This window comes from Aedes albopictus, chromosome 3, assembly GCF_035046485.1.
Source record: "Aedes albopictus strain Foshan chromosome 3, AalbF5, whole genome shotgun sequence".
Classification (NCBI taxonomy): domain Eukaryota; kingdom Metazoa; phylum Arthropoda; class Insecta; order Diptera; family Culicidae; genus Aedes; species Aedes albopictus.
The window spans coordinates 18,844,870-18,871,137 of NC_085138.1; the positions used below are offsets into that span (position 1 = coordinate 18,844,870).

The following is a 26,268-nucleotide window of genomic DNA, read 5'->3' on the forward strand; positions in this document are numbered from 1 at the left end:
GTCTTAGGAAACTTTGAAAATTTAAGCGGAAAGACAGCGGAAACAGAGCCAAATACGCTAATCTGTTCCGTTTCCGCTGCTGTCAGTTACGAGACACCTGTGTTCCAGTAGGAATGTCATAACAAGAAGAAAAAGTTTAAAAAAAAATACCTAGTTCTGCTGAAAAATTAAAAAATACATTTTTGTAATTACGTTGTGAAAAGTTGAACATTTCAGTTGGCTGAAGTATGCTGAAATGGCCTACTTTTCGCACCTAATGCAAGTGTGCCGAAAAGTACTACTTTTCGGCACTCTTAAGAGTGCTAAAAAGTAGCACTTTTCGGCACTTTTGCTCGTAAGCACTTTTTACTTACCACCATGCCTTCCGTAGATTCAGCCTCTGCTTCTACATCTACTGAGCAACTTGAATCCGAATCAGGACGATTTCAATTCGGATTCGAACTACAAATCAAGTGTAGGTAGAGGCAGCTGCTGAATCTGCTTTTGCTTTTGCCCGTGCACAACTGTTTGACAACGGGAGCTCGATCGTTGGTGACGCCTACTACACCAGAGCCTACCTGATCACACGAAAAACTACGCCGACACGCATGAGCGCGCGCACGTGGTTCCTACTGATACATGTTTGTGTAGCTAGATGGATGTTTTTCGTTATTACAAAAAACTTTGTATGCAACTCGTTGCAAAACTCGATTTTTTTCAGCACTCGTCGTATTTATCCAACTCGGCAAGCCTCGTTGGATAAATGTACGACTCGTGCTGAAAAAATCATCATTTTGCAACTTGTTGCATAAATAACTATTCCTATACTAAAGCACGAAATATTCACGTTTTAAATCCTATTTTTTCTCTGTCTTCAACAACCACTACAATTTTCGAACACAGTGCTGAACTTCACTTTTAATCATATGCCAATAACCGATTTTTATGAAAACGTGATGCCTTTAATATCAACGGGTCACAAGTGGAAAAAATGGCGAAGTTGTGATAGCGCTGCAAGATGACCAAAGTGTGAAGTTGTTGAAGGAGAACGTTGCGAAAAATATGGGTGGTCTGTATGATGTGGACGTTCGGGAAAATCTCAGACCGACGGTCAGATTGATTGGTATGAGTGACGAGATGGATGAAGAAGAGTTAAAAGGAACATTGGTGGATCAAAACGAGGCGTTCGCGAATTTGAAGCATTTTAAACTTCGCAAGACGTACTGTAATAATAAATTGCGATTCAACAACTCTAGTGCAATTATTGAGCTTGATGCCGAAACATACAAGAGAGTCTTGCAGGAAGAAAAATTGAACTGTGGTTGGGATCGGTGCCGTGTTGTTGATGGCCTGCAGGTGACGCGTTGTTACAACTGTTGTGCTTTCAACCATAAAAGTAAGGACTGCAAAGCAGTTTCTCCGAAGTGCCCTGTGTGTAGTGGAAATCACCTGGTGAACGAGTGCCAGTCAAGTTCAAAAGAGTGCGCAAACTGTAAGAAAATGAACATTGAGCGAAAGCTGAAACTCGATACGAATCATGCTGCATGGAGCGCGAGCTGCCCGGTCTACTTGAGGCAGCTTGAACAACGCAGAAGCTTGGTCGACTTTTCGAAATAGCCATCATTGTGCGAGAGTACTCTTGCCTACTCCGAAGGAATCCCAGAAGCAGTCGATACTCCTGCTCTGTCAGGTAATTTAACGAACAGTATATGGCCTGCCGAAGCTAGACACGATGCTGCACCTCGCCTGAATCCGAGCGTATTCCAGGTGACTCACTTCTCGAATAATCCGGATGGTCGAGTGGATTGTTCAGTTCACCCTTCGTCCAAGCCCGATATTTCCCTCTCCGGTCCTGCTGTAGCTGATGTTGATTGTCTGGGTGACAATCCTGCTGGTTCAGGTAAACTTAATGAATGTATATGTCGCGCCGAAGCCAGGATGGATGCTGCTCTCCCTAATAGACGATCGGTTTTGCAGCCCACATCCCCTATTACACGATACGTAGTTCGCTCCCCGTCCGAGCCCGATGGATCTCTTCCCGGACCTACTGACGATTATCTGGTGGACAATCCTGCTTGTTCAGTTCGCCCCCTGTCCGAGCCCGATGGATTTCTTCCCGGACCTACTGTAGCTGATGAAGATTGTCTGGTGGACAATCCTGCTTGTTCAGGTAAACTTAATGAACGTATATGTCGCGCCGAAGCCAGGATGGATGCTGCTCTCCCTAATAGACGATCGGTTTTACAGCCTACATCCTCCATCACACGATACGTAGTTCAACCCCCGTCCGAGCCCGATGGCTGCCTTTCCGGCCCTGCTGTAGCGAACGTAGATTGTCTAGTGGACAACCCTAACGGCGAAATAGATACCCAGCACAAGTTATCCTTCTACTATCAGAATGTTCGTGGACTTCGCACAAAGATAGACAACTTTTTTCTTGCGGTATCGGCATGCTGTTATGACGTTATAGTGCTTACTGAGACGTGGCTCAACGATCAAATTCTGTCCCCTCAGCTTTTCGGGAGCTCCTACACTGTATTCAGAAACGATAGAAATCGTCGTAACAGCCGTAAGTCTCGTGGTGGCGGCGTGCTTATCGCTGTATCAACAAGAATAAGCAGTAGCATCGATCCTTCTTCTGTGCATTATTCTTTGGAGCAAATATGGGTGAGACTAAATTTGTCTGGCCTTCGAATCAGCATCGGAGTTATATACCTTCCCCCCGACCGGAAGACCGACCTAACAAGCATTAATAACCATGTTGAGTCACTGGAGTCTGTTTTTTCCAATTTGAGAGAAAACGATCTCGCTTACCTGTTTGGCGACTACAACCAGTCAGATTTAATCTGGAACACAACGTCCCGGGCATGCCCAACTGTGGATGCCATGCGATCTACTATGTCTATTGCATGCAGCAGCCTTCTTGACGGATTTAACCTTCACGGATTGACACAAATCAATCACGTTTACAATCAGAATCGACGACTCTTAGATTTAGTTCTCGTGAACGTTGCTGCCATCGGAAACTGTTCGCTTTATGAGGCACATGATCCCCTTTGCGCTCTGGATGAAAATCATCCAGCTTCACGCATATCTACCCAGGCTCCTAGAGTTTGACGATATCTCGCATCAACCCGAGTTTGACTTTCACAGAGCTGATTTTGACGGACTGAGCGAACAACTTCTTCGATGTGATTGGCGAGTTCTGTTTGTGACAGATAACATCGATGATGCAGTAGATAGTTACACACGAATGATCGAAACCATATTGCCTGATTATGTTCCCTTGCGCAGACCAGCTTCAAAACCTCCGTGGGGTAATTTTCGCCTGAAAAACTTGAAACGTAAAAGGTCAAAGGCCCTTCGATATTACTGTAGATCTCGCTGTGTAGTGACCAAACAGACCCTAACAAGAGCAAGCAACGAATATCGTCTGTATAATAGGTTTCTCTATAAACGTTACACAAGGCGACTGCAAAGTAACTTAAGCAGAAACCCAAAACAATTTTGGAATTTTGTAAAATCAAAACGCAACGAGACAGGCTTGCCCACAGAAATGTTCCTGGGATCATCGTATGCGTCTTCTGCTTCGGAAAAATGCAATCTCTTCGCTAGTCACTTCCAGGGGGCATTCAACGACAAAACAGCTACTGATTCTCAGATCGAAATCGCATGTAGAGATACTCCCCTTAATGTGTGTGAGCTTTCAGTCAAAAACATAACTAGCCAGCAAGTTGCTTCTGCGATCAACAAAATGAAATACTCCACTGCCGCTAGCCCCGATGGCATTCCAGCTTGTGTACTGAAAAGATGCTGCAATGCTTTAAGCCCCGTATTAGCCTCGCTCTTCAACATGTCTCTTCAGCAATGTCGGTTTCCGTCTAACTGGAAGCTCTCCATTATGTTTCCCGTGTATAAGAAAGGAGATAAAAGGTGTATTGAGAACTACCGCGGAATCACATCATTATGTGCCAGCTCGAAAGTTTTCGAAATCGTCGTCAAAGATATGCTGTTTGCTGCATGTAAACATTACATATGTACCTGCCAGCACGGATTCTATCCTAATAGATCTGTAGCGACGAATCTTGTCAATTTCGCTTCACACTGTATACGGACGACGGAAGATGGTCATCAAACTGATGCGATATATACTGATTTTAAATCTGCGTTCGATCGAGTGGACCACAGCATACTGTTGAAGCGGCTAGAGCTTCTTGGCATGTCTTTAGACTCTATTTCTTGGTTGAGATCGTATTTGTCGAATCGGAAACTTTGTGTGGTGATTGGCTCGGAAACTTCAACTATATTTACTAATTTATCTGGCGTACCACAAGGAAGCAATCTCGGGCCGCTGCTGTTTTCACTTTTCATCAATGATCTGTCTCGTCTGTTACCTCCTGGATGCAAGCTTTTCTTTGCCGACGATTTAAAACTCTATATGACCATCAGAAGTTTAGATGATTGTCTAAGGTTACAGCATTTAGTCAACACCTTTGCTAACTGGAGCTCTATCAACATGCTTACCTTGAGCATTAAGAAGTGCAATGTGATATCTTTTCATCGAAAACTCAAGCCGATAATCTACGATTACACCATAGATAATTTGAAATTAGAGCGCGTTAATCACGTACGCGATTTGGGTGTTATATTGGACCCAGGCTTCACCTTTCGGATCCACTTTGAAGATGTGATTTCGAAAGCGAATCGACAACTGGGGTTCATATTTAAAATCTGTGACGAGTTCAAGGATCCGGTGTGCCTACGTTCACTGTATTGCACCCTTGTGAGATCATTGCTGGAGTCTAATGTTGTCGTTTGGTGCCCATATCAGACAATTTGGATCAACAGAATTGAGGCAGTTCAAAGAAAATTTGTAAGACGTGCTCTTCGTTCCTTGCCTTGGCGTGATCCTGTAAACCTGCCACCGTACGAGCAGCGGTGCCGCCTTCTTGGTATTGATACCCTGGCCAGCCGGAGGTTTGCTCAACAAGCCGGATTTGCTGCGAAAATTCTGCTGGGAGAAATCGATTCACCTGAGATTTTATCGCGACTGAACATCTACGCACCCGAACGGACTCTACGACAGCGTAACTTCCTGACGACCGAAGGCAGCTGCGAAAATTCTGCTGGGAGAAATCGATTCACCTGAGATTTTATCGCGAACACAGTTTATGGCCAACATAGTCCGATTAGTGCCGTAACAACTGCATTCAATGAAGTATTCGATTTGTTCGACTTCAACCTGTCTGCTCAGGCATTCCAGCGAAAGGTTCAGCAGCGGAGGCATCGTGAGCTGTGATAGCATTATTCGACATTGGATGCAGCGAATTTGAATACAGGCGAGAATCTGTCCAAATATGTTAACGTAAAAAGCTTATCTACATATATGTTTTTTTTTTTATTTTCAGTAACTGCTTGAGTGACCTGTTGTTTGTAATGTTTTAATAGTATGAAATTGTTTGTATTATAATGTAGATCCTTGTAAGTCAATCTCTGTAATGTTTGTCGAAAAGATACGGGGTTTTTATGCCTTTTGGAGACTGGCAATCACTTTTCATGGCCAACTCCAGGAGGCTTTTCCCCACCACCTTCATTAAGACACGAGTCAGATGAAGCGAATAAAGAATAAATAATAAATAATAATAATAATTCGGTATGCACACCGCACAGGTATTCATCAAGACAAGACCATGCTGAGGTTGACGGGTTCGATTCCCGATCGGTTCAGGAACTTTTCGTAATGGACGTTGCCTTGTATCTGCGTGCCTATCACACGACATAGACATGCATAATGATCATTTGCAGGGGACGGACGCTGTCACTTAATAACTGTGGAAGTGCTTATAGAACAATAAGCTCATAAGCAGGCTTTATCCCATTTGAAACGTTACGCCAAGAGACGAAGAAGAAAGGAAATCATTTGGCTCAATCTGTTCGGTAATAAAAAATCCCCTTATGCATTTTCGATTCGTAAGATTAAACTTTCAGATATCTATTCCATTTATTTTTGTCTGCCATCGTTTCACTCGGTAATGTCACCGAATCGTACTTTCCAGACAATCAGATGTGATTGCTTATCTAACTGTTGGTCACTCGCGGGGAATTTCCGAAATTCAATGTACTTCATTGTGGTGCACTGATAAGCATTTACGCTAAGCGGACGCGTAGTAAATGACCAGCGGAAGTTGATAAGATTTGTTTTATATTTTGATGAATTGTCGTAGTAAGGGATCGTACATAGATAGGTACAATCGATCTAACCCATTGAGTTTACGTTCCGATTGCATCGGCTCCGTCGAAACTGATAAAAACGAGTAATTGATTGTGCATCGGTGCACCCGTGCGCAATGGACCGGAAGTGATCAATCCTGAGCCGAGCAGAAAAAAGACCGATATTGTGCAACAGTCGATTATGTCTAAATTACGAACCCACAACCCGATCGCGTCGTCTGAATTCGTTTAGTAGCTCATGGCTGTTGGATGGGTTGTTGTGGTGTTTTTTTCTTTTGTCTCCTTCTCCGAAATCCGGCCAAAGTGTATCGATTTAGCGTGTACAAATGCAAAGGTGCGTGATTTGAATATAGTTAAACGTTAAACGCGTGTGATCGTGGCTAGAGGGGGAACTACCTACTCCATTGGCGATCGTTCGTTTGTTCGTTCGACCAAGTGCGGCCGAGAAGGACAAATCTCACATTTTGCACATGTTATATATTATTATCACCTCTTCGGTAGACGGATCCGGAATATCGCAACAGGTCCGAACGCGACACGCTGCATCAAACAAGGTAGACATCTGTTAGGAAGAAAGAAATGAACTTTTAAGGGGACCGGATTTCAATGTGGGAATGGTATCAAAATCTTTCTTTTTAGGTGTTGTTATTGCATTTCAATCACTAGGACTTTTACGATATCATTACACTGAATTTAGAAAAAAAAATATCTGTTATTTAATTACAGTTCAAAACAGTTGTTGCACATTTTCGATTCTAGGCTACATATAAGAAAGGTGATACCTCCTAGCGAATGACTTTCCAGCCAAATCAATACAGGTTTTCGTAAAATGCAAATTTCTCATGAAACAGACTTCCCAAACTGGAGGAACTGGGGAAGAACCCGAAGAACATGCTATTCTGTCATCCAACCATCGCATCGTATCGCATCGGTTTCTAAGCAGGTGATTCGCACTGTGCCATTGCCACTGTCTTCGAAGGAAAGCTATACGGTTGGGAGGGAGTACGTCATACTTTAATTTGGAAGAAAGCTAATTCCCTGGAACGGTGGGAATTTTTGTTCCTTGAGTATTCGTTCGTTGTTCATGATTTCGGAAGATAATGGGGATTTCGTTCGAATTTATGGGCTACCATATGGCGGTAATAGCTGTAGTTAAGGACTGTTCATTTTATAAAGAGGACACCTTATTTGTGTGATATCTTTTTTATTCTTCAATAAAATCATTACCAGTTTTTTGCATAAACTTCCATAGCTATTCTACAGTGTAGGAAAAATATAACATTATACAAATTGTCCTTAGTAATGGAACTGGAGCGGTTTTCGTTAAAACTCAGTAAAAACCAATTTCTCAAAATTCTACATAACTTTCCACATACATAACTTTTAATTTTTTATGAACTTTTCAATGTGTTGGGATCTAATACTATTCTACAAAAGGTAGAACGTAATAGTTAGTCAATAATAATGCACCAAGCATTATACAGCTTGATATAGTAAGTTGCCTTGTTATCAATGAAATTGATAAAACATACTTATTTAAGTCCAGTGATGCAATAACACTACGAATTCAGTTCAAAATTTGTCCAGTATAGAAGAGAATCGCATTCTAAATTATACCGAAGAAAAATATGCTTTAAAGTACATTCTTCATCATAAATTTAATCCCTAATTATGGCCATAGTGAAAAATTTCATATTTTTTTGCCCCATAAATGCAAGTTTTCGATTCTGGAGAAGCTTATTATTATTTATTTTCAGCAAGGCTTGATCCTATGTGATTATATACCTTATTTGAAAATAACTACATGTAAAGTTTTATTTTCGACATCATTGTTATGTTGTATTTGCAATGGGTTACATCGTTATTTAGAAGAACCTTCAAAGAACGAAGCTGTTTTTCCTCCGGTAACTGCCATGAAGCACAGTAACCAAGCCAACAATGCTATCTAGAAGCGGTCTTCTGCATTTGAAATTGCATTATTAGTACTTTCGGCTAGATCCATTGAAAACATTCAAAATTTAATATTCTCATATTTTTTGTTTAACAAATAAATTTTGTTCTGAAAATCGAGACCAACTTGTAACTTTAATATCTCAACAACTAATATTCCGATTAGGTCTATATTTTGCCAGAATATGTGTCACTCATACTGCTGCAGTATGGCAAACACTTTTTTGAAATAAAAAACGATACACCGATGTTTTACAGTAATTTTGTGTTTATCTTTAGTTTTTGGGGATCGAAAAATTGACCTCTCCTAACACTTTGCCACATTTCTATGAAGTCCAACAATTTTAACCCAATTTAATTATAGTTATTATCAGCTAATATAATGTACTGAACAACCAACCAAGGCTGCTCAAATTTGATCTACGCGTTTTCTTTTTATAGCCTTGCAAAGTTGTCCTCTTTATAAAATGAACAGTCCTTATGTTAGTAGGAATGAGCAAGAGTAATGTTGTTGTGTGGAACATATGAGCATGCTGTCAACCATGCTTATCATTGTATTAAACAGTTTTCCGTACAACAACTTTTGGGTCAACTTAGCTTTTTGCAAAGATGGTTAGAAGAAAACCATCTTTGCTTTTTGTTAGAATGAGACGATTTTGGTGGTATAGTAGACGTTTTGATTCGTACGCAGAAGTTCCAGGATTCAATCCCCGGTCCGTCCGTTTTCTTCTAGCTTTGTATCTTTCTGTCTACTTTCACCATATTTATCTACAAATACAAATACAGGTCGGACCCGATTATCCGGAGTCGGGTTCTGAAGCTTCCCAAACATGTATCTGGCAAACGGAATGTTGTATGAAGCTGAAATTTTGACATTTTATCAAGTCAACTTTGATTAATAATCAGTCAAAATTTCAGTTTGCTACAGCATTCCGTTCCCCAGATATATGTTTGAGAACCCAAGTAACACACATGTTATATAAAAGTTACGACAGCGCAAATTTTGGTTGTATAGAAGTTTATTTTACGTTATTCCAACACAATGTTAGAATTACGTAAAATAAACTTCTATACAACCAAAACTTACGCTGTCGTAACTCTATTATAACATGTGTGTTGCTTGGGAATCCGACTCCGGATAATTGAGTGCGACCTGTACTTGAAAAAGGCTGTTTACTTTCCTTCAAAGTGCAAAAAATCCAAAAAAATCTGTCATACAGTGATAGACATTCGTTTAGCCGAGACCAAAAAAGTGTCAGGAAACCCATACAAAAGATTTTATGATAAAACTTTTTTATCGTAGTGATAGTATATCTAGTACTTTTTTATAAAAATGTGATACATCACACTTACATATACACTGAAACAAAAACGAGGGTAAAAACCCTTCAAATGTCATGTTTTGCCTAGACATTCGTTTAGCCGAGGTAAATGAAAAATTGGTTTTCAATAGTTTTTTTGCAATTTCGTAAATATATTTCGAGGATATACTCCAAGATATTTAGTTTATGACGTGTTAGCAAGATAATTGACCTTAAAAGTTTATTTATTTGTGAAATTCAGAGAAATGTTATAAAAAAATGTCCCGATAAGGAGAAGCGACGATAAACAAATTTATTTAAGAAAAATGATTTCTGCAAACACTCAAACGTAAGCTAGATTAGCAGTTTTGAAAATATGGCACAGAATTATTGTTAGAAATGTTCAAATTATTACATAAAATGTCATGAAAAAATTAAGTATACTAGTTTTTGGTTGTTTAAACTTTAAAATGGGATTGATAAAAGCTAAAATAAATAGTTCTGCATTGAAATAAAGACATGCCCTAATGCCTGTGGAGTATACCTGTTTGATACTAGCATTAATAAATGAGTTAGAAGACTACTAAGTGAAAGAACTGCAAGTAGTGTCAGAATTGTTGTACCCTGTTTATTTAAAAGCAGATGCTCATACAAAAATGCAAGATATGGTCAAACAATTGGCTTATTTCATTCAATCTGGAGAAATATATTATAAATGAGTCTTAATTGTGAACCACATTTATTTTTAACATGATTTATTTGAAAAGAATGTCTAAATTATGAATTAAGTAGTTCATGCTAGAAATTTGAATACTTTCAGTGCCATTTCTCGAAATATGAGCCGTCCAATGTATGTTATTTCAGCCAGAATACAGTCTGGAAGGTATTGGGAGCTATTAGAAGACGTATTAGTAGTAAACGCTGTGATTTATGCAAGTGAAACCATAATATTCCATCAAAACAATACTTAAATACGTGATTTTTTTATGGTTTGCGTTATATTTTTCTGTTAAAAACATTGTTTTCCGTAAATTTTCAACCTGCTTTGGTCATGAAACTTTCATTGCATTCTTTTGAAACACTTCCGATAAAAATATCTACATCAAATCTCAATTTGGAAACATTTACAATAATATGACATATTTATATGAGATGCATGCAAAATTAATATGGCAACACTTCCAAAAACGACCTAATTCATGATTTACAAGTCGATCTATAATGCAGGTCACCATACAAAATGACTTTATTGGATATTTTTCGAAATTTGTTAGTTTTTTATTATGGAATTCTAAAAAATGTTCAATTCGGCTAAACGAATGTCTAGGCAAAAAATGACATTTGAAGGGTTTTTACCCTCGTTTTTGTTTCAGTGTATATGTAAGTATGATGTATCACATTTTTATAAAACAGTACTAGATATACTATAACTACGATAAAAAAGTTTTATCATAACATCTTTTGTATGAGTTTCCTGACATTTTTTTGAAAATTTTTTAGCCTCGGCTAAACGAATGTCTATCACTGTATTATGATTTATATTCAATAAATGATATCTCTTGAACATTTTGTTTTCATTGAAAAAGCTTGTTCAAAATGGAAATTAGAAACGTGACGTTACGGCGTTGTTGATGAGGTATACCAGAATACAAGACTAACGCGTCCTCAAAACCATAAGCACTTCTTCTTCTTATTTGTGGCTCTACGTTTTCACTGGAACTTTGCCTGCCTTTTCTTCAACTTCGTTGAGCATTTCCACAGTTATTATTTGAAGGGTTTTCTTTGTCTGCCATTGCATGCATTGAAATTTGTGTGTACCAAACTCCTATTTCCTTTCTATTTTTTCGAGAGCGTCGGTGAGTTGCTGGCATCTTGATAAATAGTTATCCCTTCCCTACTATCCTTTCCCGTGTTTCTCATCGTTTCAGAGACCGATCAATGGCGGTTAAGCCTAGGCTTGTTAGCCAGGACACAGTGTAAATTCCTGTGCCCCATCCCGGAATCAAAAAGGCCCATGAAGTGACAAAATTTCTTAGCTATGTCAATCCCAACGTTGGTGTATAAATATACTAAAACACTTTCACTCACTGCAACACATCTACATGATTTACTCAAACTCACTTACACAATATGAATCTTGTCGCATCACTCGCTTATAGTGATTCCCAAATCATACCATTCTAAATATATAACTCCTTAACACCTATGGGAGTGTCGGTGTGTCGCTGACCTCTTGTAAAGTAGGTGTCATATCATCACATCCTTTCTTATTTTTGTAACGGAGAAGATGGGCGTAGCCGGCAATGGAAGTTCTCATGTCTTTCAACTATCTGATCCCAAATAGCATTCCATAAGCAATTAGAATAGGAGTATTAAAGTTTTAACATGACACCTTTCAGTATGCAATCTATGAATTACTCCGTTACCACGCAACGCAACGCAATGCATTGCATGCATTTCAATTTGTGCATTGTGATGTAAGGACAATGATACACTATGCCCAGGGAAGTAGAGAAAAGTTCCCGACCAGACCTGGAATTGAATCCGCCGTCTCCGGATTGGCGATCCACAGCCTTATCCACTAGGCTAACTGGAGACCCCATTTATGGGACTTATGTGAGTGCTTAAGGGTCTAATATTTGTCCAAAAAGAAACCAATGCTCAAACATCTTGTTTGACTCGATCGAATTTTCATTAGTGTCAAACTGATGTAGTTTCTTGAGTTCTTTCCTTGTCAAATATTTGACCCTGTGTACTACAGGCCTTAAAAACTGCATGGACGCAAATTACGGACGAAACATTGCGGGAATCTATCGAACGAATGCCAAGGATTTGTAAAGCTGTTATAAAAAGTTGATGGTGGGTATTTCGTTGAATCGATGCTGGACCCCAAGATTTGTCAAACTGTAATAATTGGTTATGCCCCAAATGGATACAGGCTGTGGGATAGAGCTGCTAGAAAACTTGTGGCAGCGAGAGACGTAAAGGTCAATGAAGATTGAAGAATGCTTAACCTATGCTAAGGGGCTGTTCATAAACCACGTAGACCAAATTTTGGCCATCTCAGACCCCCCTCCCCCCTCGTAGACTTTTGTCCATATAAAAATTTTGAAAATTGTATGGAGCGTACCCAGACAACCAATTTGCACGTATAATGAAGTTTATGTCATGTTATACGTACTTTTATGCGTTAAAGTTACATCGCATAAGATGCAGCAAAAGTGCCTTATGCGTACAAAAGTGGAGGCGCTATACGTGCATTGACGGAAAAATAATAACGCTATATGACTTGAAGCGATATCTTATGCGATGCACCGCGTGCACTATTGCGACGCAATTTAGCATCTTATGCGATTTAACAATATTAAAAAAAAAAAAAAACAATTCTGTCAGCTCGATATCGAACTAATGACCTCTGGATTGTCGAGCCACACTTCACACACAACACCAAACGCTACCTATGATACCAGCTGATTAATTATCATGATATTCTAACTCACCTCAGTGTTTGTTGGAATGCACTTGGTTCACTTGCGCTGTGCGTGTTTGGCAGGCTAAAAACGATTTCCCGTACAATTTTCACTGCCCCTCTCTGGCTAGCACCTTCCATTGTTGATTATCAAGCCAACTAAACAAATAATGATGACTTTGCAATCATAATTACGGCTGTTCACTTTCTTGTAGCTTTTTGGCACTGCATCCACAGTGCAACAGAAACTCTTTAATTATTATCATATATCAAATCGCGTAATGCCAACATAAACGCTTCTACCTTATGCGAGTTTGTATGCATACTTCAACGAGTTTATTTTTACTTTTATGCAATTTCATCCATACACCAATGCGAGGTAAACTGACACAACAAGAAAAGTACCAAGCAAAGTCGTATAATCATCGCAGTACGCAATTATGCGAATTCATTAGACACTTTGCGAGTTCGCTCGCACGCTTTTACGAGTAAGTAAAGTTCATCGCAATAAAACATCAGAATATCATCTACTACGATGTACTCCTACCTTATTAAAGTTTATTTGTATTCTTATATGACTTTACCTGATACATCGTAATAAGTTCAAAAAATAACATCATATGCGATGAAAATTTGTCAGTCAGACATACATATATGTGATAGTGACTTAAAATAGTACTTTATACGATGTACAACGTGGTTTCTTATGCGACTCCTGGTTGTCTGGGTAGACGTTGACCAAACCAACCCCCTCCCCCCAAAAAGTCTACGTGGTTTATAAACGGCCCCTAAGTAACCTGATGACGCTACCTTGTATGAGCCAGAGGGAGGTGATCCCTACCTTGTATGAGCCAGAGGGAGAGGCGAGCAATACCTCATGTAGAAGTTCCTTGTGAAGCTCTTGAAGAAGTATCTATATGATGAATCAGGAGGATTCCGATAATGAATTCGGTTCTGATTCCGATGACCTATGATAAGAAGGCAGATGAAGAAACCCCTGAGGCGCTCCCTTCGCAGCAAAGAAATGACGACTGTTCCGAGTCAACCACTAGGCGTAGCGAACGGAAGCCCAGGCTCCCAAGTAAGTTATTAGATTTTCTTACTGGCATCAGAGCAACCTCTGCTGTAGAACTTTTCGACTCTTCAGATCCTCCTTCGTTCTACAAAGACAAAGGAAGCCTGACCATCGAAACTACTAGCTGGTGGCTGTGCGCGATGAGCTGCAATTGATGATGAGAAAAAAACAGATGTGGTGGCTAGTGAAGCGTTCTCCAGGAGTGAAACCGTTACAACCGAAGTGGGTATTCTGACGTAAAGAAGACGCTGATGGAAACCATGTAAGGGATAAGCAAAGATGGCCTATTAAGACTAGGCTACATTGTTCGTTAAAGGATTTCTCCAAAAACCAGGCCTCGGTTATCACGAAACCTATGCCTAGATGGATGTAAAAACGGCTTTCCTGCATGACGATCTCTACATGGCAATACTTGGATGGTGTCGAAGCAGAGAGACCCGGAAGGATTCTGCGGAATCTGTGAAAAAGTCTTTTATGTAGGAAAGAACCTAGATATTAAATACGAAAGATCGGAATATGTTTTCGAAACTTTACGGGTTCCTACGGAATCCCATGTTTTTATTGAAAAACACAAGATTTGCTCCGGGTGGTCAAGATTTGCTTCGGGTGCTCAGGATGCTTTTGGTTGCCCAGGATTCCCTCATAAACCCCAAATTCCATGTTGGAAGCTCGGTATTTAAAAAAAAAAAGTTTAATATCCTGTCCAAAGGCGTATATATTTCTTCGGAGATCCAGGATTCCCCTTGAAAGCCCAGAATTCACATGTGAGGCCAAGAGTGCTCCTATAAATCCCACAATTTCGATGAAAGCTTCCTAGTTGTTTAATTTTAACGTAATAATTAGTCCAAATTGTGTTTCCGAAGAAAAAAAAATCGTCTTGAATTGTACCTATCCCAGTTATCTTCAAAGTGCCAAAATTATCCATCGGTGAAGAAGAAATCCTCCTAATGGAAGTTAGCTGCAACTCAGCCAGATTTGTGGAATACCACAATCACCCGCGCTCGGTGTAAGCCTACCCGAGCAAAGTCTGACAGCAAATTGAAAACAAATTTTGATGTTTTGATATTGCAAATTATGATAACTCAGGTTGTTGTCGTTTTAATCGTTTTAACGGTTAAAACATCAAAAATGAGAGCAGAAAAATTTTCCCCTAACAGCAAGTTGAAAACAATTCCTGCTATCAGTGATAGCAAATTGATAACTGTTTTTGCTATCAGTAGGACAAAATGGAAAAAATCGTTAAATATAGGGGTTTTTCGATTGATATGAAATCCTAAATGCCATAAGATAATTACACTAATGGTATATTCTTAGAGTTATTATACAAGATTGCCTAGAAGTTAGTCCCTCCCCCTGGATATTCAATCTTGACGCGATGGGAGGGCTTAACCCATTAGCACTTTAGCGCCAGTTTATTCACCATCGCGTGGACTTTGAGCTAGATATATCTGGTTTACGAGTTGAGCGCATGTGAAAGAATCGGCCGTAAGTGCTAATGGGAACCAAAGGAGTATCCGTTGTGCATTTATCACATGTTAAAGACAAGTTATAATTCAGCTTGCATAGACCTAATCTTTACATTCTTTGAATTATCTCAAATTTAACAGTAACTGTTAAATTTAACGTAACGCAAGAGTGGGTAGGGGAGGTCTCTGCGTTACACTTATCATTCATCACTTGAATTTGAAAATACACAGGACAGTGGACGCTAGGATAAGTTGACTTACAGACTTACAGATTAGTTAACAATTAACTTCATTACCTTTAGATAATTAAGGACTGATTAGGTAAACATATAACTTTTGTTTTTTTTTTAACTGAGTTTATATTTGTATTTCTTATTTTAACCCTTATGTGGCCGACAGGGTACCCAGGTACCCAGCGCCCATTTAAAAAGCACGGTGTAGAAAAAAGCAAAAATTTTGTCGGACACATAACGGTTAATAGGTGTTGTAGGGATGAATACATAAAAGTTGACAAATAATCTTTATCATTTTTATTTTTGACACGAAAATCAGCTGACTGAACTTTTTGTTTTTATATCTTAGACGGTATTATAACACTGACCAAAAAATAGGAATTTAGTTACATGTTTCTTTAGGACTTAGGACGGTTGACAATGTAAAGGGTTACGGTGGATATAATAATACTTCGGACTGAGATGATCATAGATATGCAGAAGACGACTAGCGAAATTAAAAACACAATTAGACACATAGGGTAATTCGCCAATTGTTGAACGGTTAGTACTGGCATTTTCGTTTTCGTTTGTTTTTCCGTGCATAATTCCACTTTATTTGAAAAATATCCAGTGAACGTCTAGATCTACTTATTCCTTATACTGCCCATTGGATTTGTATTCCCTTTAATTCCATTTTCTAAGAGAAAATAGAACATTTGTATGGGAAGTCTGTAACCCAAATGTTGAACGCTTCCTTAAGCTTGCTCATCCTAATGTTGGACGGTTCTCGCTAATTGTTGAACGGTTGAAGCTTTGTTCGTAATTGATGACGTATAACCCGACATAAACCTATCATTCACCTGTTTTTATTTTGGGCACCAAACCCAACATAGACTCAACAGTTATCCGATGTGGGTCCAACAGTTGTCCAACATTTGATAAAATTTGATCCGACTTTGACCCGACATCCAACATTTTTCACTCTGGCGGAATTTTTTCCGGGTTTTTCGCGCTTTGCGCCCAGTTAGTCATTTGAGTGACAATTCATTCAAATGAGGGAGCGTTCATAAAATACGTCGCGCAATAATTGTCCATTTTAATCTCCCCCTCCTCCTATGTCACACTTTTTGTATGGGACCTCTGATTTTTTGTACGGGTCGTCACACTTTGATGAACTCCTCTCACCTCTCCCCCCCTCACAAAGTGTGACGTAATTTATGGACGTTCCAAAGGAATCGCTACCCATTTGAAGAGAGCTCTAGTGGACTGAAAATCGTTTTAAACAGAACCAAATGCAAAAAATGGCTTAAAAAGATTTGACTAGAAGCGAAAATGACAGAAGAAAAGAACACCTTCGACCGCCTTCGAAAGCCCCTGGAAACCCATGGGACCCAGTCAACTCTCTAGAATACCCCTGGAACAACCCTGAGATACTTTGAAAACCCGTGGATCGCTCCTGAAAAAGGTGAAGTGGAAAAAAATATCTGGCAGTCATGCTAACATCGTAGGTTATGCTAGTGTTCAACAATTGGATCTTAGCTGCATAATGATAGTGTGATAAGAAAAATATTTTTTCAAATGAAATTACAATGAAAATGTGATTTTAAACAATGTTAAACTGTTAAGGACATCTTTCCAGTTATTGTAACTATGGTGTGACTTTGATATTTGTGGTCGTTTTGTCAGCAAAGCTTATTTCGTAACAGCAATTTCTTAAAATTAATGCTAAGAAATGTGCAGTTTTCGGGTCATTAGCGGTACAAAACTTTCAATCGATATTTTTGACGTAAAATATGTATAATTTTATAATATTATTGGAGCAATATCATGACCCACATGTATACGCATCTAGATCATACGTTTACGTTGATGGAAAATTACTTAAGTTAAATTTATAATAACATTTTCAAAAACTGTTCAACATTTGGGTGGTGTTCAACAATTGGCGAATTACCCTAATAGACTATATTTTGACACACAGGGTTTGACTGATTTCTTTACAAAATCGAATGGAAGCTCAAAAAGTGTTATCTGACACTAATATGAGAGTTATTTGGGGATGATGCTGGTGCTGTCTATGACCAACATCGGTTATTGACACTATTCGTTATCAGCTTGAAATAATTTTCAGAATGTATTATAAAATAACTTAGGATTTTATTTGATTATTGTTTGGGGATGCTGTCAGAAAAACTAGTTGCCCATATCGGGCAACTCTCCGAATTATTTTCATAAATATCTAATCTTTAAAAATTAGCTATGACATATTTTGTTTTTGCTCTTTGTAATATTTGTCAGGAATAGTACTTTGAAGGCGTTAACATTAACAACCTTTTTTCTCTTTGAATGTTGTCCAGTGACCTCTGAGATTTACGATTACTGAAATATTGTTCAGTTATCAAATCATCTTTAGACCTTCCATTCGGTCAAACCACTAGTGCGATGGGATAGTTAAAACACAGTATTTTTAAAAACTACTACGACCCAATACTAATTACTACACACTTTGCTCAAGTTGACGACATCGTCTAGTCCATCGTGAGTATTGGTCGTAGTAGGGGGAAAGTTGGGAAAGGGTCCAGGCTTTGCTATTTAGCTGCCCTGCAGCTCCACCTGGTCACTCTACAAAAAAAAAGATTGCCTAGAGTTAAAAGTTTTTTTTTTTTAATAGTTCGAAGTGACAGCAAAACGAAATCTAAGTTTGAAATCAAATTTAGTCAAAACGAACTGATATCAAAATGTAATATCAATTAGCTGTTGAATACAAATCGAGTTTTCGATTTGCTATCATTTTGTTGTCAGACTCTACTCGGGTACTCAACAGCCCGTGTCCGATTTTCTCAGAAGCAATTTGTCTAGAAATCACGAACCTGCCCCAACAATCCGAAATCCTCTCCTCGTAGGCACAGCATTTCTCTTGCAGACCCAGGATTCCCTTCGGAAAACTATACCTTGTCTTGGAAATGCAGGTGAGAATCCTGCTCTTATTTTTCTTTAAAGTTGTGACCAATTACTCTGTTTGTTCACTCTGAGCATACAGCTCAAACCATTTCTCAGTATAAAAATTAAATAAATAAGAGGAAATGTTAAAAGAAGGGAGGGACAATCACAACCCGACTTGAAATTTTTAACAAAAATATAACACAATGCTAACAAACCATGATATTTTTAATTTATTGGGATATAATCATGTTCAACATCTTTGGTGTTTTCCAAATACTATAGCTTAATTATAATACATTATGTTATACATGTCGTTTGATAACTCATTGTATTATAACTAAGTTTTGAGTCTTCGACATTTGAAAAATATTTTTTCAAGATTATAACATATTTTGATAGAAGCTAGTATCCTGAGGCTAAAATTCATATCACATTTTGTTATAATTTTGATATGATTATAATAAAATAGGTTTTAATCTTGATTAGATCAGTGTACTTTTTGTTATAATTTCAGTTATTTCAACATCATCCTGCATCTAGTTTATAACATAATAAGTTATTGAAAAATATCATAACATCATTACACAATATGATATAAACTTGATATAATTTTCCAGTCGGGAAACAATAATTAAAAATCAAATATCAATAAAACCTTTAAAATATACAATCGGGCAACCTGCGGGGCCACGGTTCACGAGAAAAAGCCTTTTCGCCGGTTCCTGGGAGGCCAACGAGCCATCGCTCGTTCACTTGAGTTGTAGCCAGAAAAGCGAACACAAACTCGAAAAACCAAAGTTTTGTGAGAAGGACAGTTGAAGCTAGTGTGCATCATTTGTGGAGTAGTGAACCACCGATTTTCCCACGTTTGGGTACATTTTTTCCGCCCGGCGGTACCACACAACATCCTGCAGCAAGGATCGGTTCCATCGGACCAATAGCAGGAGTTTCAGGACTTAGTGAGTGGATGTTGCCAAGTCGCGAAGGCTGAAGTTGAACCAAAATCATCCCTGGGCGCTGAAAGCACAGCGGACTATGAAAGGATCGTGTGGACGACATGGAACCCCCCTGTACGGAAACCGGAGGGCAGTAGGAGCGGTAGAAGCGACCCGGAAAAGAGGACCCCTTCTACCGTGCGACAGCCGGCTACGTGAGGACCGAGAGAAGCGTGCCGGTATTACAGAACCCCCCCAGTGACCCTGCTGACCACGGTAGATCGCGTGGCTACGATCCGCTACCGTAGGACTCCGCCAGCCAGCTACCAGCGACGGGCCCAACATTGACACCCACCCCAACATTGACAAACTCGTAAGTGTAGTCAGAGCCGTAGCGTGCGGTTGGCCAGGTTGGCCCCCGCCAAGGGCGCCGAAAAGGCCTAAGGCTAGAAGAAAATAAAATGATGATATTTTATTTTATAGATTTTGAGTATTTCTTTGCAATTTCTTGCTAGGTTTCCTTCAGAAAATCTTTCAGAAATTCTTCTAGGGATTTCTTTCAAAAATTCTCAAACAATTCCTCCAAAAATTCTCACAGAAACTCAAAACAGAAAATCTAAAATTCTTCTGAAGATTCCTCTCGCAATTTTTCGAAGGATACCTATAGAAACTCCTCTAGGGAGACTTTCAGAAGTTATCTAGTAATTTATTCAGAAATTGGTTAAAGGTTTTTTTTTTAATATTTTTCTAAGGATTTTACTAGATAAACTTCCATAGTTCCCTTATAAAAATCTTTCTAAAAATCTTTCGTGGATAAATTTGGAAATTTCCTTCAAGATACCTTTAGAAATTTCTCCACAGATTCTATAAATTTTCTGGGGGTTTAAGCTTCTATTTCTCGATACTTCTATTTCACATTTTTTCCTTTTTTTCCTATAGAAAATCCTTTAGAGATTCCTTTAGAAATCCCACCCAGGATTTTTTCAGAAATGCCTCTGAGAAAAAATCTCGCATATCGCTTAGAAAATCTACCATTGATTTCTTTCAAAATTATTCCATGTTCACTAAAGATTTCTCCATAAATTTCTGCTGGAGTCCCTCTATAAAACCATGAGTTTTCCCATAAACTCCTCCAGAAAATCATGAACTTGGATTTTTTTTTCATAAATTTCCCCAGGTATTCCGTTAGAAAATCCGCCATTGATTTCATCCAAAATTTCTCCAAAGGTTTTTTTTTTTGAAAGCCTTACATGGATTTCTTCAGACATTCCTCCAGTGATTTCTTCGTTAAACCTTCTGGGGATTTTTAAATAAAGCATTGTCCAGTTAGAATCCGGATGCAAAGGATAATTTATTGTGACGCTCTCAATGATCATAATCATATTTTTTTTACAGCAGTCTGATCATAAACAACTCCTCTATTGATGGTGAGAATTTCATCGATTTTCTTGCTACGAGTGAAAAGTTATTTCAGATTGAAGACAAGTGAAGGAAAAAAATCTTGCACAAACACGCTGAAAATTAAGCGTGGTCAGGTACGACAGTCGCGAAAAATGTTAATGTCTCCATAACCATTATGTGTGATGTGCACAGATGTTGTTAACCATGCCATGAGGAAGTGCCCAAGGAAGATTGAAGTTTATGTTCATGGATAAATCTGTTTGGAATTCCAAGATTTGCCAGGAAGTTCAAGCTCTGGACATCGTTTTCTCACATCACGATTTTGACACCAAATGTGTACAAAGATGATAACCTCAAGAATCGCGTGCTGCTTTCCAAAAATGCACACAAGGGATCTGTAGAGGTTTGAGCTAATTTGGTGAGCTATCACGACAGCCTGAGATGTGCAGTGGTGTCATCACTGTTGGATAGTGTTTATTAACGAAAAAACACTCAAATTTCGCTTCTTTGGAATTCACTGAATAGCCCTTAATTTCGCAAGAAGAGAAATATTTGGCAAAGTTTCTTTGGAATCCTAATCAGATTGGTAGAGGGTCTCAGGACACTACAGAGATGACCTGATTGTTAAACAAATCCGCCGAAGGGGTTGATGTTAAAATTTACTAGCATTGTGCAGATTTTTAAGGAAGTAATCACGGAAAAAATGAGAAAATGCATTAAAAATTAAATTAAATAATTTTAATGATATTTTTCCATGAAACTACAGTAAATTATCTTTGTTTTGAGGGCTTCACCATTTCTGTTTGTTATTCCACCTCTGAGATATAAGTGATTATCTGCGTCCGGATTCTAACTGGACAATGCTTTATCCTCCAGAGAATCCTTAAGTTTTTTTTTATCAGGAATTACTTCAAAAATTATTTCAAAAATATTTCCAGTGGGTCTACACAAATTCTTACAGGCAATTCTTCACGGACTGCTTTAGGATTTCCAGGAATTAAAAATTCTTGCTGAAATGTTTCCCGGGTTTTCATCAGGTATTCCTCCGAATATTCCTGCAGAAACTCCTCCAGAGTTTCAGAACTTCATTCAGTGATTCCAGCAGGAATTCTTCTGGAGATTCCAACAAAAAACTTATAAAGAGAGTTCTACAGGAATTTTTCCCGGTATTCTTCCATGTCCATGGTGCGTCTAATGATTACTGAAAATTCACTTTTATCTGGGAAATATTATGATTAAACTTCAGAAGAAGCCATTGGTAAATTTATTTGGTAAAGCAAATATAAATTTAAATAATAATAAAGATAAATTCAAAATAAAAAGGTCGTTTCCAACTCCTAAAGAAATACACAACTGAAAAATACTCTAAGAAAAAGGAAAAATTCGGGGAAAATCTGTTTCTTCGAAACACCAAAATCCAACCTTTAAAGAAGGAGCACCTTTTTTGAGCCACTATGGTTTTTTTTAGATTTTTAGAACTTTATTTTGGTACCTAAAATCAATTTCAGACATTTTTTGAGACCACCATTTGACAGCTGGGCAACTGCTTGACAGCTCCACCCCTTTACAAAATGCAACGAGGGGTGATTCGACAAATCGAGCCCATACAAGCTTCGAACTGATTTTTAAATAGGTTCCCGGGCACCAAAATTCATGAAAATTTTTATTTCGGCTCAGTTTGACATGCAGATTCAGGAGTCGCCTGAACACCGCTAAAGAAACCAATTGTCGTGGGGCGCCAATTTGAATGCTACGGCTCTGAGTGTAGTGTACTGGTAGGATTCTAGATAGGGCAGCTAGGGACGATAGGGCCTTTTTCCAATAAACCGCCGTAAAAAGTTATTCTATCTTCTTTTAATTATTTCCTCTTTCCTCGAATTGCCTCGTCGTGGATGTGCCGACCCTGAGAGTTGGGTAAAGGCTCTAGAAATAAGGGATTGGGTAAGGATTTTATGGACTGAGCGGGCATAACAGAGACGAGTTACAAAATTAAGTATTTCCCTTGATTTTTCCGTAGGCAGACCAGATTGTCTTTAGGGCGCTCAGGATTTCATTTATAATTTCTTTTAGAAGTCCTTGACTCGTTTTGAAAGCTCGGGATTACTCTTGCATGCTCATTATTTTTCTTAAAATTTCAGTATTCTTCAATGAAGCCCAAGATTTCTACCAAATACTCAGGAGTTCGATATGAAGGCCATGACTTCCTTTTGCAAGGTCAGCATTTCTCGCTGAAACCTAAGTCTTTTCTCGAAAGCCAAGGAGTTCTATCAGGAGTTCTTGTGGGTTTCGTGGCCGTGCGGATGTGTCCGTTGTTTGGGCGCGGAGTTCGATTCCTGCTCCAGTCGACATCGTCGGAGTCGGACAACATGGACATGCCTTGCATGTTCAAGAAATTCGGCTTAGAAGTCTAGCACAGCACTTCAAAACCCAGGTTTTCTCTTGGATGTCCATGATTTGTCTCGGAAGCACAGGACGGACTCTTTATGGAAGTCCAGCTTTCTATTAAAACGTCCAGAAGTTCCTTAGAAAAGAAGTCACATTTAGGCTGAGTGTACCAGTTATCGCCATAGTGGTTCCCTATTTGGCCATAGTTCAAAATGTTGCATCATTTCAAGAGTTTTAATGACAAAATACATTTAAATGCTAGCTCCTAGAACTTTAATAATAGATCGAAGCTTGAAAACTTTCTAAATTTCCACTATGGCCAAATAGGGAACCACTATGGCGATAACTGGTACACTTACCCTACTATCACAAATGCAGTTATCCCAAATGAAGTGCTTTTTTCATACGTCCCATTACGTTCCCTTGACTGCATAGGCAGAACGTAAATTACTCAGCTGATCAAAAGTTCACATCCGGTGCAATGTCCACTGCACCACCAACCAACCAGCGCAGAAAATTTCACCGCTCGCAACTCACTCCACGAAAACGCCCTGCGTCGTCCATCGCCCATCAACGCGCGCCTAGCTAAGCCAAACCGGATAGGCCCATACCTACCTCCGAAACCCACTCACTCACTCACATGTCGTCAAAGCAACCAACTGGCTGGCTGGCTGGTTGACTCTGGTTTACTAGCTGCATCGCACCGTCGTGAGCTGGTGGAAGAGCTGGACGTGCGCACCTATCCGCTTCACAAATGAAACAGCGAGCTGGTGAGAGAGCTCGGCTCGGGAGGAATCCCCCCTGATTTGGCTCTTTGGGTGAGCGAGCTGAGCTGTGGTCGGTCGGACGGTGAGAAAGCTGAATTAAAATTTTGCTACGTCAAATGAATGGAAAACAGTTGTGCTCCGTTCGTTGCTCAAGAAGTAAGGTACCTCTCCACTGTAGTGTGTGCGCCGCTGGTCGATAGAATAATCCAAGGCATAGAGTTCGACGCGCTATTCAACGGCCGAAGTATTTAGTAATCGATCCGTTTTTTATGGTGTTTCTATCTCTACCACCTTGCTTCTTTTGGTGGTAGCTGTTTGTGAGTTCGTTGTTGGAGTTTTTTTGGAGAAGAGTTTGACCGTTCCAGAATATGATCAGTTTGCAGCACAGCTAAGAAATTCAAGAATCTGTGATTAGAAGGTATTTGATCGGATATCCAAAAAAAAGCGTAGAAGAAGTGTTCGGTGGTGAAGCAAAGTAATTGATCAAGTTCAGTGCGATCGGCAGTCAAAAAGAAAAGTGATCCGAGTTCGAGTTTAGCTGCACCGAAAGAGGATGTTGGTTCGGTGCGAGCAGTAATCAAAGGCCGGAGAAGAAGAATTCAGCTTGCGCAAACAAAACCTGCTGACGAGAGTCCAGTGAAGTGTGGTGCAAATATTTTCGTTCAATCTCGTCAGCGAATGTTGACGCCATCGACGGCAGTCTATCAATTGTGAATGCTAATATTGAGTGATTTGAGCCTCGCAGTGTATAGTGTGTTAAATCCGTTTGCATTGTACGTAAAGTGAGCGAGATCTTTGATCGATCGAGGGTGATCTTCATTGTGTTGACGTCACGCTTACGTTCCAGACCACGACAGCGCAGTAGGTAGGCGTTGAAGATCGAAATCCTGCACGGCAGTGTCGACGTAATCGCGCTGAGAGCGAGCAACAATAACAATAACAACAACAGCAACAGCATGATCATTGATCATCATTGATCGCATCGCCAGCAAGTGGAGCCAACGCGCTCCAGAGAGAAGAGGCAACACGCGCGCTTCAATCGGTTTCGATCGTCATCACCAGATTCTCCCACCCCTTGACGCCAAGACTCGCTTAGTCAGTGCGACCCACCCTCCTACTCTATCGTGCGGCGAATTCCGTTTCGTCACGCAAGGGTTCGCCGCGAGAGCTCACTCCATCTCTGCGGTTTTCAGTTCACCTGCCTGCGGCTGACGGCAGGTTCAACGGCTCCGGATCCTGTGTCGATCGTTGGTGGTGTTGGTGGTGTGGTGGGCGACGATCGGGTGTCTTGAAGAGCAGTGAAAGACGAGGAGGTCGTGCAGTTTGGTCAGAGTCTTCGATCGAAGGACCCTCCTCGAACCGCGCGCGAAAACCGGTTGGATCGTCTCTGACGACGGGTTGACCTCTTCTTCGTCGTTGCCTTCGCCCGACTGCCTAGCTAGGCGGCTCTAGCGCACGGGCCTGGACGACTGGTTCCAACGTTCATTCAAAGCTGCCCCCAAGGTGGTAACACACAGTGAATGGGTCATTTGCGAAGCGGATCTTGTGCGCTACGATAAATATTACACGAAAGACGACGACCGGAGAAAACTGCGCGCGCTGCGACTGATAGTTCCTATATTTGCGACACGGAGGAGATTCGTTTTATTAGAGAAGAGAAGGATCCTATATTTATTAGAGCGGCGAGAGATAGGAAGATGCTTATCACCAGCAACTATAATCAAAAGGTAATTTGTGACTTGTGGTATAAATACGCGCTTTAGATGTTTGTTGTTTTTGAAATAAATGTCAAGTATACAATCGCAAAGATTGACTCACCAGGATGTAGTTGCTTATGAGATAGAGATGGAAGTTTTGTAATAAATTTTAGTGATAAATGTTTACATTTGAAATGAATGTAGAACTTTTGTAGCAGGACCTAAACATCAAGTACATACTAGCCTGCATTTTGTCTAAGTAACATCTTTTTAGAAATTCCATTATTCTAGGATCCGAATCAGCAAGCATTTTTTTGCAAGCTTCCTTCAGGATTCGTAGTGGAATTTTGGTCTAGACTTCAAACATGTTGAAGTTAAGGATACACATTATAAGGTTCTGCGTAAAACTCTGAAACATGATTTAAGACTTCTTCTGTGTTTATCTTCAACGAAT

The 26,268-nt window shown here is 39.5% G+C and overlaps 1 protein-coding gene across 4 annotated transcripts in view; it reads left to right on the top strand.

Annotated features, from left to right (window-relative positions):
• LOC109418259 (probable ribonuclease ZC3H12C) overlaps positions 1-26,268 on the top strand; it is a 112,107-nt gene that overhangs the window by 46,379 nt on the left and 39,460 nt on the right. The window contains exons 1-2 of one of the 4 annotated variants that reach the window (XM_062857086.1): positions 6,445-6,544; positions 6,712-6,764. The exons of 2 other annotated variants lie outside the window; for them this stretch is intronic. In XM_062857086.1, the coding sequence (XP_062713070.1) occupies positions 6,460-6,544; positions 6,712-6,764 (138 nt within the window). In that variant the 5' untranslated portion in view covers positions 6,445-6,459. Of the gene's footprint in view, positions 1-6,444; positions 6,545-6,711; positions 6,765-24,224; positions 25,845-26,268 lie in introns of those variants that run through there. One more of the 4 variants, XM_019692419.3, reaches the window with a different exon arrangement.